Here is a 14,798-nt window from a genome sequence, read left to right on the forward strand (position 1 = left end):
CCTCCCACCTGTGTGACCCCCGTCCTGCAGCGAGTAAGGGCTGGGCCCCGGGAAGATGCCCCCCCTCCAGAAGGCTCCAGCCCGGCTGCCCTACCTCCTCTCCCCAGCAGCTGGCAAAGGGCGCGGGCTGCGGGGGGCAGGACAGGAGGGAGGCGACTCCTTCAAGTTGCAAAAAAGGAAAATGCCAAGGATCTAACACCAAATTTATCACTTTTTAAAAATGATATTTTTCCCCAAAAGTGAAGAAGTAAGAAAGGAATCCAGTGTCCGTGCATCCCCGACCGCAGCCGTGGCTCCGGACAGCGCCTTCACTCTCAGACCTGTCACGGCGGGAGGGGCAGAGAGAGAGGGCAGTGTGAGGCCGGAGGTCACGACGTTGGTCTAACTTCTGGGGTCTGGCACCAGTCCCTGCCCCCTTGTCCAGTCTGCGGCGGGGAAGGACTGACTCTAAAGTCAAAGCTCACAAAGCTTATTTCATGAAGGCCCCCTTCCTGCAGGGCTCTGCTCACCTGGTCTGCACAGGTGAGCATCTTCCTTTGGGTTCCAAACACCCTTGATCAGAAAATCCAGGATCTATTTCCATCACCTGTTCCAGGAGCCTGAGGTCCTAACAGTCTAGCCTCAATCCCTCCTGCTGCAGCTTAATCTCATTTCTCTTCCTTTGCCCATCAGAGGGGATGCGAGTCCTCTCAACATGGCGACTGAAGCTGGTCCTTTGTTCCCGCTTCCCTGACCCCAATCTTAGCCCTGCCCTGCCTACACCCCCTGCTCGCCCTGGGGGCTTACCGAGTTAGCTCCCTGGGACTCCAGCGGTGGTATGTGAGTTGAGGGTTCCTCTGTGCTGGGCCCCTCACCGCCCCTCTCCTGAGTTTTAGGAATGGGTTCTGCGGGCTCTAAGGAGGGAGAGGGGGGGTGGGAGCGACAAGTGGTATTCATGAGGGGCTTGGAGAGAGGCGTTGGCGTTGGCTCAGCCCATCCTATAATAATCCGGGACGCCTGAGAAGTGACCACGGCCAAGGTGGGAGCAACTGGACAAGACCCACAGGGTTTCTCTGGTCACTGCTGTCTGATTTTTCTCTGATGACTACTACAGGGTCATCGCCATTATTTTTCCTTGAATTTGTCATCAATAAAGAGTCATCCAGAAAGAGTTAACCAGATTTGCGTACAAACTCAGTATGTGGCTAAACCTGACCTTAATGGGTCTGTCTGAGGCTATTTATAGCCTTTCTCTATCCCACTTAGTGGGGCTATTCATTTCATTGAATGTGTTCGACGACGACAGGGCGCCCTGCGGGTGGTTATGCAGCATACAGTACACACACCGCGTCACCTTCATCCAACGGGAAAAATTCTCAATTCTGGAATTTATCTGGAATCAGGGGCTGCACACATGTGTGAACACCACCCCAGCAGCAGCTTCCATTAGTGCATGTTTTCCAGGTGTCAGCTGCTGGGCTGAGAACCATCTTGTTTCATTTTCACAAACAACCTAGGGAAATTGGCCCCATCAGAATCATTTTATAGCCTGGGGTTATGAGAGTGGCGCAAGGCCTCTGGGCTGGCCAAGGGGCAGAGCTGGAATTCTAGGTGTGAGTGCTGTTCCTGTCCTGGTGGACTCCCCCAGGCAGCCACTGCGGGGAGCTCATCAGTCCAAGTTGGGAGGGGTCGTGCCCTTGAGCAAGGAGAACGAAGAGATGCAAATCCATGCAATCCACGGAAACACATCCACATTCTCAAGAGAGATTCTGCTGCACTAGATCCCTCCCCACCTCGGGAAAGGCGAGCCTCGGGGGCTGAACCTACTTTGTGCTCTCCCAGGTGTGCCCAGCCTTGACTCGGCTCCCAGGATCCCAGGTGGGCAGGACTCCTGGGCCCCTGCGCTCTCAGCGGCTCCCTCAGGTTCCTCTCCCTGCTGCTGCTGCCCCAGGTGATGTTCAACCATCATCTGGAGCTCTGGGGGCACAGAGAAAGGGGGGGCACATTGGACACGACTGCCCAGAGACCCCTCTGTGGACCCTCCAATCCGACACCCTCACCGCCAGCGCGGTTTGACACTTCCCTTACCAAAATCTTGGGGGTGAGGGGAGACACTAGCTAGGTAAGAAGGAGGGATTCAAGCTAAACAATAAAATGAACTTGCTTCCCAGGTGGGGTCGGGGCAGGGAAGGAAGGGCCTTTAAGAATGAAAGATCCTCCTATGTTGCCGAGATACAGTCTCCCTGGGGGCAGGAGACCAGGGACTCAGTTTCTAGCCGAGAGGTGTTTGGGCGCCTCCCTGCGCAGGTGCCAGCTATCCAGGCTGCGCGCACAGGTCATTGTATTTAACTGCCACAGGGAGGCTGCACTCAGGGCTCGGGAGGGTTCCAAGGCCACCCGGCTACTGGGTGGCAAAGCCTGAGTCCAGCCCTGGTCCTCCTAGCAACGGCTCCACGGCGCTCGAGGCCGGACGTCATGACTTCTCAAGGAGTCCTTCTAAGGGGGTCCTGGGGGCTCCTGCTCGGCTTCAGCATGAGAGGAGGAAAGGGCTGGGTCTCCCGAACCTTTCATCGTGGGTGTGGTCCTCGTCACCTTCTTCCGCTGCCGTGGAGACATGGCCAAAGTGGACTGTGGAGGACAGAGCGTAGGTGGTGCCAGCCGCTCCCTCCCTCCCTGTCAGGCTGTTGACTTGGAGACTGGGGGGTGGGTGCGGGCTCCGAAGGTGGGGAAGGGATCCCTGCTTCCCCAGGGCCGCTTCCCCCCACCCCCTCGCGTGAGCTGGGAGACTGCGGGAGGGAACGTGTGTGCATGCCTACTCGTGGACATTTTGGGGGGTGCAGGGAAGGGGTGAACAGGTGCTACGGGGGGCTCTGAGAAGAACTGCCCGCTGAATCTGTGGGTTCACTGGGCTGGGCCCAGAGGGGCGAGCTCACCTTGAGAAGCGGGTTGGGGAGCCTGTCTTCATCTATCTCTGAGGGAACGGGGAGAGGAGAAAGCGGTGAGGATGGAAATCCAGGTGGTTCCCAAGAGCCAACTTGCCACGGGAGGAGCCTCTGCCAGCGCCTCCTTCCTGACCAGTCACCTCTGCCACCGGCCAGCCGGCCCTGCGGCTGCCCCGTCCCACCCCTGCAGCTCCCCCTGCCGGGTGGCCAGTTCCCCTGCCCTCCGCTGAGGTCCAGCCGCGTCCACCACGGCGCCTGGACGGGAGGTTTCTGCCGGCAGGATGTGTGTGGCCTTTTGCCTTTCCTCCCTCGGAGGCATCTGTATCATTTTCCCTTCCACCCCCTCCCCTGCCCCCGCGGAGTCTGAACTGTGCCCACGCGGGAATCCCGGGGAAAGAGGGCAAATTCCTCCTGGGTGGGGCCCGGGAGGTACAATCATTTTTTTCTTTTGGCAGTTGCGGGAAGCTGGAGACTCAGGTGTCTGGATGCCAGGGTGGCTTGTCAGCACGTGTCCTCCTGGCCATGCTCTGTGCAGCCCCTGACATCCTACGGGGCCATGGTCTCAGTGGGACGCTGGTGACCAAAACCTCAGGCGCTCCCCGAGCCGGTTCTAACCATCCGCTTCCCCTCTCCTCTCAGAGGGCCTTGAAGATGGCGATGGAGGCGGTCCCTCCCCCTCACAGCTGTCACTGCCTCTGGGGGTGGGGGCAGCAGCAACTCAGTTGCTGGAGAAACCTGGAAGGCTGTTGCCACAGCAACCAGCACTCAGTTGACCACCCCAATTCCAGGGGGCTTAGGAACCAGGTGGTCTCCCTCCCCTTCCTGGCACCGAGCTCTGTTTTCCCAAAGCAAAGGAAATCCTCCTGCCAACCCAGACACCACTTCCCTGCCTCTGAGGCTGAGGAGATGCTTGACAACCCAGACACCCACCTCCTCGCACAGGGATCCAGTAGTGCCCACTCCCTTCAGCGACCCATCCCTGGGGTTACCTGGGGACGACTGGTCACTGGTCAGCACGAGGGTGGCTGGGGTGGGGCGACGCCTCCGAATCTGAGGGAAGAGTTCACGTTCACACCGAGCATCAAAGCCCGACTAACACCACTCAGCTAAGTCCTCTGGGCCAGCCCACTCAGCACCCCTCAAAAATGCCACGTCACACTTGTCCTGGGGTGGGCATTCCTGGGACCATCCCTTTCCCCTGGACTTGCCCCTGTCCTCAGGGGATCACCCCTGCCCCCCGCCCTCACCCCTGCCTCTCCCCTCCTCCCCACTCCGTCTCTCAGGAGCGATATCTACTCGAATGCATCGATCCTGGCCTGCTGGCCTTCCGTCCATCCTGGATCAATGGTCAGAAATAACCCGGGCGGGCACAAGTCTTCCTTCTCAGCCTCCCAGCACACCCCTCAAGTGGACATCAACCTCCCGTGGGCCAGCGCCTGCAGGGCGCGCCCCTCCATGGCCGCTCAGCCCGGGAGGGGGTGTGGATGCCCTTACTCCCTCATGTCCACCCCATCCCTGGACACACTGGCTTTCTGATTTGCTGGGAAACAGACTGACCTTGCCATGGTGACTATAGTGCCAGGAGGAGCCCTTGGCAGGACCCAGGTCAGGGTCTAAAGCTTAGCTGCAAAATCTTATCCTGGACTCTGGGTCCCATTCTAGGACGTTAACATAGAAGACACTCGAAGCCCCTTCCCTGTTACTGTGCTTGTGTCATGCTGTCAATAAAGCTGATTACTGTTGAAGTCAGTTCAAGGACTCTTGGGACATGAGTCTTGCGAGGCTTGGAAGCCAGGGGAGTGTGGGGTTGGGGTTCATGCAGCTTCCTCCAGGACAGCAGTGGGGAGAGGAGACGGATGGGCTGGGAAGGGGCTGAGATGCTGCAGCTGAGGCAACTAGGCTGAGAACACTCTGGTCAAATCCCCATCTTTACATGGTGTGCCCAGTATTTCGTGGCATTATGGGGGTGTGGGTGGTAAGACATGCCTTTCTCTATGTGCAGAAAGTGGGTGCCAGCTATAGTAAGAGGGACAGTGCAGTGTGCCAGGGAGACTGGCACCCCTGAGGAAGAAACTGGGCGTGTAGAAAAGGGGTAGTCTGGGGAGGGTGTTGCTTTCTCAGAAAAATCTATGGACACCTGATTTTGGTGACATTTCAAGGTCCCTGGCAGTACCAGTTCCGTCTGTGTGTGCGCGTGCACACACACACACACTTGCATACACAAAGGTTAACTGTGAATCTGTTGCACTACTGCCAGTACAAGTGTGCCGGGCACCTGCAGGTGGGCTGAGTGCTCTGCACATGAGGGGTGTGGGCCAACCTCTCCCTGGGAGAGGACTCTTCTATTTCCTTCCCACCTCAGGGAGGCTGGCTGTGAAGAGTGGAAGAGATTGGGGGGGAAGCCTGACAGGTAGACTGCAGTGTGACAGACAGGAAGGGTCTCAGAGGGGCCGTGGGCTCCTGGAGGGTCCCTGCCTCAGCTGGTTTCCTTGCCCTGGTCAAGATTTCTCAGCAAGCAGAGTCCTGGGGCGCCATGCAGCCCCACAGCAGGAGGAGTGATGCAAACTTCCCAACGCTTCCCGGTCAGCGGAACACGGAGGCTAGTAGATGGTCTCTCTTGTGCTCTTTCCAAATCCTGGCTCAAGGACACCCGGGCCCGCACCTCTGATTTATGCCCAGACCAGTCATGACGAGGAGCTGGTGGTGGTGGGCACCCTTTCTCCCCTGCTACACTGCCCTCTAAGGTCAGCTTGGGTCAGGAGGGCCACCACATCTGGAGCTTTCTGCCTGTGCCCTTGGGCGCATACTGGAGAGGGGCTGAGGCTGGCCAGCAGGTAGAACTTCAGCCTAGCAGGCAGCTTTGAAGACTAAGCGCTGGCTCCTCCCCCTCAGCACTGCCCCCTCCTTTCTCCTGCCCCCCAGATCCCTGCACCAGCTGATCCTCTCCCTGCTCCTCCTAACACACACCCACACCTGCCCCTCCAACGCCAAACAGAAGCAGGTGTCAGACAGCGAGTCCTGTCTGTGCCGGTGCAGGGCAGTTGTGCCTGGAGCTTCACGCCTCACCCCACGGCCCACTTCCGAGGGACCTTTTTGCTGAGTGTGAGGTCACTTTAGCCAGGGTAACAGCTGTCCAGACCCCAAGGCGCTGCTCCCCGAGCCAGCGGTTCTCCACCTCCCTCATGCTCAGGAAGTTCAGGTCTCTCTCCATCCTGCCCAGGGTCAGGGGATGAGGTAGAGGTGGGGGTCCCCCGAGGCGAGGCCAGGGAGAGGATGGAGGTGCAGGGACCTGACTCCTCCCACACTCCGAGAAGCTTGAGTTGGGAGAGAGTGAACCTCCTCTGCCTTCCCCAGCGGACCTTACTCCACCCAACGGCTGCAGCCACAGAAAGGACTTGTTCCAGCCCATCCCAGGAGGCGACAAAAGGTTCTCGGGTGGGGAGACCCGGGCAGAGCCCCAGCAGCTGGTGGAGGGGCGCGGTAACCAGAAACCTGACCTTGAGGGAGATGGATGTTCTTTAGGAAGGAGGATGTCAGGCAAGTGGAGAGAGCGTGCAAAAAGAGATGGAGCAATGAGCAAATATTTGGTAAATGGGCGGTAGTACCGGCCACGGGTGGTCACGGTCTCCACACACATGCTCACCCTCACCGAGACGCACACTTGCTCACTCGCTGCTGCCTCTGCCAGGCTGCTCTGAGCTAAAAATAGGCCATGCAGGAGGCTGGGCCGGGCCCTGGACTCCCACCCTTGAGCCAAGGCCAGCACAGCGCGACTCCTGAGCGTGTAGCTCAGCTCGGAGCCCCCCTCCGGCAAGCCCCGGCCGCCTGGACACCCCCTTCCACTCCCCACTCCAAGGGCAGAGTTGGTTTAGGGAGCCACGTGTCCAGGCTTGCAGAAGGGCGCCCCTGTTCTCAGGCCCCCCACCCCTCTAGGGTCCCTCAGCCCTTCTGGTTATCACTTGTGCGTCCCAGCGAGGCGGCCCCCAGCTGGGAGAGGCCCGGGAAGGGGGTTCCTCTTCTCTGAACTCCTGCACCCCGCGCTCCCCGCGTTCCCTACCCTTCCTCACACCCTCCCACGCGGCTGCCAGTACCCTTCAGCGCCCCCAAGGAGCTCGGCGTCGGCATCGGGCGGGGGAGCGAGACTGCGGAGCGGGGAGGGTCGTGTCCTCAGACACCCCCTCCCCAGGCCCGGGCGCGGGCGGCGGCTCCGCGGGGCCCGGCCGGGAGCGAAGGTGCTGGGTCTTCCGTCCGCCTCGAGGCACCGAGGGGCTGCGGCCCCGACGGTGGGGGAGGGGACAGAGGACCCCCAAACTGGGCGCGACCGCCCTCCCCGGGGCGCGCGGCGAGGCAGGACCGGGGCCGGGCGGGGATCGCGGGTCCCCGGCCCGGCTCCCGCTTCTCCGCCGGGCGCGCCCCGCCGCCCCGCCCCGCCCCGCCGCGCACCTGCTCGGCCGCCTCGGGGTCCAGGTGCGGCTCCAGCAGCGGGACCGTGAACTGGATCTTGCGCGGGCTGCCGTCGGGCTCCATGCTGGGCGCGCGGCCTCGGGCTGGGGCGGGCGCTGCCCTCGCGATGCGCTCCGGCCCCGGCCCCGGCCCCAGCCCGCGCGCGCGGCTCGCTCCGGCGGCGGCTCCGGCTCCCGCCCGCGGCCCCGGGACTCTGCGGCCGCCGATTGGCTCCCCGCGCGCCCCTCCCGCCCCCCCCCGCGCGGAACCTTAACCCCGTCGTGGCCGCGCCGCGGCGCCGGGCAGCGCCCCACCCGCGGGCGCCCCGGGCGTGGCCGCGCGTCCCGCCGGCGGTCGGGGCTGGGGCCGGGCGGCCTCGGGCGGGGCGGGGCGGGGCGGGGGTGGGTGCGGGGCCGGGCCCCGCGCGGGCGCAGGTTTGAGGGGCCCGAAGGTGGAGGGGTGCAGCGAGAGAGCAGAGGGGAGACGCAAGTTGGCGATCCGGGCGGGGACGGGCGCGGGCGCAGCAGGGGGGACTCGGGTCCGCGCGGAGCGGGACTGTCCCGCGCAGGACGAGACCGAGCCGAGCGCGCACTTCGGGGGGAGGGTTGGAACCGGGGCGCCCGTGCTGCAGGGCGGGGGAGAGGAAGACCTCGGAGGGTCCGCAGGGGCCGGAGCCCCTCCCGGGAAGGCGGATGGGAACAGGGGAGGGCGCGGGGCGCGGGCACCAGAGGGGTCCGCAGCAGGAGTCAGGGGGCGGGAGCCGGTGACACTTGTGGAAAGGGCGTCTCTTTCCGCTTGCTAACTAGGGGGGCCAGGAGGCCTGCGAGGGAACAATGTCAGGGCGTGGAGAGGGGACACTGCCTTGGGGGGTGACCTGGCGTCCCCCTGGGGTTGGTGTCTGAGTCGGCTGCTGGCAGGATGCGGAAAACCATCTGCTGTAACTGAAGGATGGAGGTGAGACCACGCGAAGGACCTACGGGTTTGGTGTAGGACCAAGAGGTCAGTGGATGCTGGGGAGCCAGCAGGCAGCGTATTCGTGGGCGCTGGAGGGCACTATGTCTGGGGCGGGGCCCCTGGGTGGAGGGAGGAGAGGTGGCGGGTACTGAGGGGGCAGGGCTGTATGCGTCTTTGTGGGAGGGCAATGACTGGTCCCCCTAAATTATGGGGGTAGGAGGAGAAGGGACAGGGAGTTGTGGGGGGAGATCTGTTTCCTGAACCTGGTAATTTCCTCAAGTCTGTTTCTCTGGGAACCCTATGATCATTCCTTCAAGAAGTTGCCTCCTCTTCCAGGCAGCCTTTCTCTGGCCCGGATTTCGCATTGCCCCGTCCCCAGATAACCTCTCTTGCTCTCCTGGCCTCCTCCATATTACCTTATTACAGGTGCCAGGCAGGCCCAGCTCAGTTTTCTCAGGGTGATGCTGGGGTTATTGGGGTACTGGTTGGATTCTAAAGGCTCCGGGCAGCCACCCCTCTATTTGCATGTTAACTGGCCCCTGTTTTGCTGTCGCCCGGATTCCCAGATGACACACGCAGGGTCCCTTTGCCATCCCCTTGAAGTCGCAGGGCCAGCCTGGAAAAATGCGGCTTGGGCTCTCGTTCCCCTCTCCCCCTGGAATCGCTTCCTCCCCCCAAATTGAGGTGGGGCGGGAGGTAGGACAGCACTAAAACCCAGCGGACAAGGGTGGGGTGGGGACGCGGGGATCCATTCACTTGCTCTGGCTTCCTCTCCACTCACCCCACCTCCTGAACACACACGCACACACACACACACACACACACACACACACACACACACACACAGAGCAGGGTTCGAAGTGTCCTTTAAATCAGTGACTTGTCCACCCGTACCCCATTCCACCAGGAAATTCCAGTGAAACCAGGATTCTTCCCCTCCACGTCTGGGGCTGCAGACTCCCAGGCCGTCTCATCTCCTCAGTGGTAAGGCGAGAGGGCTCCAGGGGCCGAGCATCTTGTGAGGTGCGGCCAGGCACAGGAAGGCCTGCGGCTAACTGCTAGCTGCTCTTGCTCTCTCCTCGCCTGGCGGGGCAGCAGAGTCAGACCCTCCACGCCCAGCCCGGCCGGCATGGAGCCCTCCTTCTATTCCCCTTTTCCTCACACTCCGGTCACGAGCTCCAGATTTCATGCTGATTCTTAAACTCCAGATCCTCAGAGCCCTGGGCCCTGACAGGGCAGGTCGGAAGAGGGGCCTTGTGTAGAGAGGGGTCCTGGGAGCAGCTGGTGCTGGGGTGGAGGGAGGGGGGAGCCTGGGGGAGGGAGGAGACAGCGCTGGCTCCCAGCTCCCCAGAGGAAGGCCTGGCGGAGGCTGGGGCAGGTGGGCGAAGCATTTATGGGTCGCCCGGAGGTGGAGTGTGACTGGCTCTGGCCTTTGGAGTGGGGGCCTCTGAGTGTACTGGAATGGGGTGTCTGCGAAGAGTGGATGTGGATGTGGTCTTGACCTTTACTGTGCCCTGACGGTGAGTGTGGGTGGGTGGAGGTGGGGGTGCTCACGTGGGCCTGGGGAATGGGGGGGCCCTCCCTGCCTGTTCTTGAAACCCTAGAACGAGTAAGGCCCTTCCAGGCTGGCATGAGTTCCTGCCCGGGGTGCTGGGTGTGTACACATTCACAGCCCCCCCACTGCAGCCCCGGGCCAGCTGGAGGAGCAGCTGCTGTACCCACAGTGCACTTCGGGGTCCCCGCCATGGTTGAGGCTCTTGGGCGAGACCTGGCCACGCTGTCACGTGGCAGCTCCCCTCCTGCCGGCTGACTCTTGGGGCTGGATTCGGGGTTAATGGGGCTGCTTTCTGTTGCTCTCAGCACTTTCTGCCTTTATTTATCTACTCTTACCCCCAATTACCTTCTGACGCATTAGTTCACAAGTCCTTGAAGCCAACCAGGAGGGAGGGCTGCTGTTTGATCCTACTTGACTTTTCAAGGGCAGGGGCTCTGGAGCAGATGCTGGGCCGGGCCTTCTGGTTGGGAGTTGGGAGATTCAGATCCTCCTTCTACTACCGACATTTTGGTCTACTTTGGGGCTGTCATTACCACTCTCCTTCCCCCCATGGCAGCTTCCTCATCTGCAGAGTGAGGGGCGCCAGGTGAGTGTGCAGACTTCTTCCTCCTTGAGTATTTTATCATTCCGAGCTAAGGGAGCTGACAGTGCTGAGGCGGTGAGCTGGACACTGATTGTATACACCCCCAGGAGCAACGACCCAGGCAAGGGGTCCCCCTGGGAAGCCGTGTGTGTGTTCAAACCAACTTCCCACAGTTTCTCAAACATTTCTGAAAACTCTTGGAATCAACTCAGCTTGCGGCATGCGCCCTGCAAATCCTGACTGCTGAGTGAACCTCGCCCTTTAGGGTAGTTTTGCTCTTCTGGAAGAGTAGTTTCGCTCTTCCTCACAAGGCATGGCATGAGGAGACCAGGTGGCGAACAGAAGTGGTTCAGAAACAGAGGTGGATGCCCTGCTGTGTGCCCGGGGCACCAAGGCCCTTCTGGAAGGCCATCGGGGAAGGGAAGTTTCCAGAGCTTCTGGGAGTCCCAGCAACACCGCTGGAGTAGATATGCGGCCCCTCGGGGCATGACATGGGAGGCCGGTTTCCTTTATCCCTGTAAATACTGGTTTTGTAACAAACTCACGGGGTCCATTCTCTCGGTGGGTGTCGGGTGAATATGACACACCCAAGATGGATGCATAGAAACACGTGTCTATTTCCTTGTGACAAGAAAAGGAGACAGTGAGGGCAGTTTCCAAAGAAACCGCCTCCAGCAGGGCACAGTGTGGTGACATTGTGCGGTGTCCTTGAGCGTGGACGGGGTCGTCTGGACTGTCTTTGCACCGGGTGCTGCTGGCATCTTCTGGTCCTTGTCTCAAGAGGGGGGTCTGGGGAAACACACCTTAGCAGCATGGCAGCGTATGGTATACAGGACTCTTGCTTGATCTAGGTTTAATTTATGATCCAGAAGCTGGTGCTGAAGGTGACCTATGCCTGGTGACCCGGGCCAACAAGGACATTTTCTTCCCTCGTACTACCATGTGTTCACGGCTTGCCTGTAAACAGCCATCGGTGCAATTCTTCCAGGCTTGGGTGCGCAGCCCCCGGCAGCCGGCACTCTCTGGAATGGGGCCAGAGCTGGTGATTCAGTCAGTGGGGGTGCTCACTCCCAAGTGCTTGCCTCTTCTCCATCCACAGATTGGTAGAGATGGAAGAGACTTAAAGGTCTGCCATTCAGCCCCCTCCTGCTGGAGAGGGGAAACTGAGGACTAGAACCCATACCGACACTTTCCCCAATAAACCAGTTTTGGTGGCTTGTGGCCACCCCTGCAGCAGGTGCATGGACCAGACGGACTCTTAAGATATGTTGTAACCCTGTGATCATCATCCAGTCTAGGAGACCCCCTTCCCAACTGGCCTTCCCCCACAATACTCTAAGGTTGCATGTATTCTCCCCCTGAGTCTTCACTGGGTATTCATCTATTCCAGGGTTCTGCTCCATGCTGGGGTACCGTGGAACACAGACAGTCTCTGTCCCCTGGCGTCTTGACCCTGGTGGGGCTGGGCAGTAGAGTGACTCAGCAATTATAGATGATGACTCTTATAATTACAAGTGGAAGCACATGAATGAGGCGCATCCTGAAGGAGGTAGGTCAGCTTGACCCCGGCCTGCTCGGACTCCCTTCTCCCCATGGTGACTGGACATTCAGCCTCTGGAGCAGCTGCCCGAGTGCAAATCCCAGCTCTGTCACTCAGTGACCTGGGCGAGTGGCTCAGCCCCAGTTTCTCACCTGTTAGCAGCAGTTATCCCTATTATTATAGTCGAAGCGCAGGATGAACCCCTGGGCGTGAAGTGCCTAGCTCAGAGCTCAGCGCCCAGCGCCCACCAAACTCTTGAGAAATGGAAATGAGTAGCGAAGAGTTCATCTTAGCAGATGTTTTCTCTGGAAAAAGCAGAGAAGATGGAATGGGAACTTTACAGCTGTCAGAATTCACACCCCCTGACCCTTTTCAGCTAGATCCTGCCCTTTCGCGGCCTTGTCTGACCAGCTGTGCCTGAAATCCAGCTGTGCCCTCAGCAGCACGGATGATCTCCCTGCCCTGCTAATTAATACGGGCCTGTTAATGATTAAATCTAATGACTTTGACGTGGGGTGGGATGGAAAATTTCCCAGCCACAGGACAGCGTGGGGGCAGGTTACCAGGCACGGAGGGGCTGGGCCCCCTGGGCCTGGGCGTGTTGATGGTAGGGCAGGGAACAGCGCTGGTTTTCTCCCGAGGCTGCTCGGCAGGGGAGAGTGGTTGGAGGGGGTCATTTGAAAGTTACAGCCCATTCTCCAGCTCTCCCCCTTCAGGCTTTACGGGGTTGCGCCCTGGCCTTGGCCACCATGGCTGCTGCAGCTGGGCTCATGGCGGGATGCTGTGCTGCTGTAACAAAGCACCACCACTTCGTGGCTTAAAACAACAGGAATTTATTCTCTCAGTGGTGGAGGCCAGAAAGCTAAGCCTCAGCTTGGCCTGCGGGCCCTCTGAAGGCACAGGGGGGAAGGCTTCCTCGACCCTCTGGCTGCTTCCTGGCCACCCTACCCCCCCAGAGGTTCCTGTATGTGGTGGCCCAGGGCCCAGCACAATGCCTGCCGCTGCATCCACATGGCCTTCTCTCTCCTCTGCCTGTGTCCTCACCTCTTCTTATAAGGACATCCGTCCTTGTACTTAGGGCCCACCCTGAATCCAGGATAATTTTATCTCAACTTCTTAATTAATTACATCTGCCAAGACCCTGTTTCCAAATAAGGCCACATTCTGAGGTTCTTGGTGGACATACATTTTTTGGAGACACTTTTCTATCCACCCCACCACAGGGAGTGACAGTGCGTGTGGGGGGGGCCAAGAACCCCAGGGGTTGCTTCTCTTGCTTCTCCCCAAGAAGTGGAGGGGGTGTGCTGCACCCCTGGTGGGGTGAGACTGGGTCTGAGAAGCTCTAGAAAGGCTGGAAATGAGGGGAAGGCTTGGGAGCAGGGGAGCCCAAGATTGGAGAAAAGAAAGCTGAGGGAACTTGGGTGCAAAGTCCTGGGTCCTTATAATTTCGTCCCGTTGGAGGGGAGAGTGTAGCCACGTCAGGTTTTATGCATTACATTTACCAGCTGTATCCCCTCGTATGTTACACCTCAACCACGACTCGTCATATAGTAAAAAAATAAAGTGGCATTTGATCCTATAAAGAGTTTGATTTCGTGACACAATCTGTTATACTTTATAGGGGCCGGTGGGCAGGAGTAATATTTTCCCTTGTTCCTCAGTGAAAACGTGCTCATTCTCAGGTGAGAGGGAGCCTCACATCAGAGGGAGAATGGCTGGGCCAGGCCGATACATGGATTAAAACCTGAAAGTCCTTGTTTCTCTTGTGTAACCAGCGGGCCCAGCGTCAGTCGGAGCCAGAGGAGCTGAGGCCGGCTGTTCTCCGTGTCAGTCCTGGCTCCTGCTTCCTCTCCCAAGGCCTGCCCTTCACCCGCCGGCTGCTGCTGTTTCCAGGTGAAGTGCGTTGGTGAGGAGTAGGGGTGCCTCAGACAGGAGGGTGGGCGAGTGTTCACCTCAGCTGGCACTCAGCCTCCTTCCTCCATCGGCTGAGGTGGCCCCTCCGATGTTCTCTTCTCCCTTATCGCCGGGGTTTGAGCCTCTTTCCTCAGCTGCTGGGGTCCTTTTGTCCCCTGAGGTCGCTGTAATGTCCAGGTGCCTAAACGGACGTGGGGGGTACACCGGTCTCTCTCCCAGAACCCAGAGCCAGTTCTTCTTTTGCTGGGAAAACCCTGGGGGCCCAGAGTTGTTCTGGAACACCAGCTCTGCCCGCCCCTGAGACCTTCTCTCTCCTTTTAACTTCTAGCTGGCACCTAAGCCCCAGAACACTCTGCTGCTAGCTTTAGGGGTCACGTAGTCAGCTCTTGGGTAACCCATGCAAAGATCTGCTGGGTTTGCTATCAAGGGGTGAGCCCGCCCACCCTTCCTGGGGAGGCGGGTAGCTCATCACACAGCTTTCTCTATCCATCTCCTTCTGACAAAATCCTCCTCTGCCTCCTTATTATAATGCCTTTTATATCATTAATCTGGCAGGGGATCGGAAACTAGTTTTTATAAATTTCCTTTGAAATTCTTCATAGGATGATTCGGCACCTCCCTTTGAAATTTCATCTATTGTGTCTTGCTTCGCTGAAATTATGATTTTAATATCCTGTTGCAAAGGCAACAGGGACAGTTAAGATTGTGCCAGGAGAGAGGGGCACCTGGTTCTAAATGCATACCTGCAACTTCTCTGCAGGGGGACAGCGAGACACTGAGCGGACGCGCCCGAGACAAACAGCCGCCAGAGGGCGGCAGAGCCGGCGTCAAACCCGGTTCCCTTCCTGGACTCAGTGGAGCAGTTAAAAAAATTATTTGCATTATTTA

The 14,798-nt window shown here is 59.4% G+C and overlaps 1 protein-coding gene and 1 long non-coding RNA gene across 2 annotated transcripts; one reads left to right on the forward strand and one right to left on the reverse strand.

The window, feature by feature from the left end:
• Positions 1-189: 189 nt before the first annotated feature.
• On the reverse strand, positions 190-7,483 carry PPP1R1A (protein phosphatase 1 regulatory inhibitor subunit 1A). Its single transcript, XM_037514924.1, has 7 exons — positions 7,365-7,483; positions 3,911-3,971; positions 2,913-2,950; positions 2,544-2,607; positions 1,807-1,956; positions 787-893; positions 190-320 (listed from the first exon to the last, which is right to left on the reverse strand). Exons 1-7 carry the CDS (start codon positions 7,446-7,448, stop codon positions 315-317), a joined length of 510 nt encoding a protein of 169 aa, XP_037370821.1. The 5' UTR covers positions 7,449-7,483; the 3' UTR covers positions 190-314.
• A 710-nt stretch (positions 7,484-8,193) lies between these two features.
• On the forward strand, positions 8,194-14,798 carry LOC119248422 (uncharacterized). Its single transcript, XR_005125923.2, has 5 exons — positions 8,194-8,363; positions 11,847-12,005; positions 13,618-13,678; positions 13,772-13,889; positions 14,671-14,798. It is a non-coding gene; the product is annotated as an uncharacterized LOC119248422 (long non-coding RNA).

Source organism: Talpa occidentalis, unplaced genomic scaffold (genome assembly GCF_014898055.3).
Source record: "Talpa occidentalis isolate TD23 unplaced genomic scaffold, MPIMG_talOcc4v2.1 talOcc4.16, whole genome shotgun sequence".
In the NCBI taxonomy this organism is placed as follows: domain Eukaryota; kingdom Metazoa; phylum Chordata; class Mammalia; order Eulipotyphla; family Talpidae; genus Talpa; species Talpa occidentalis.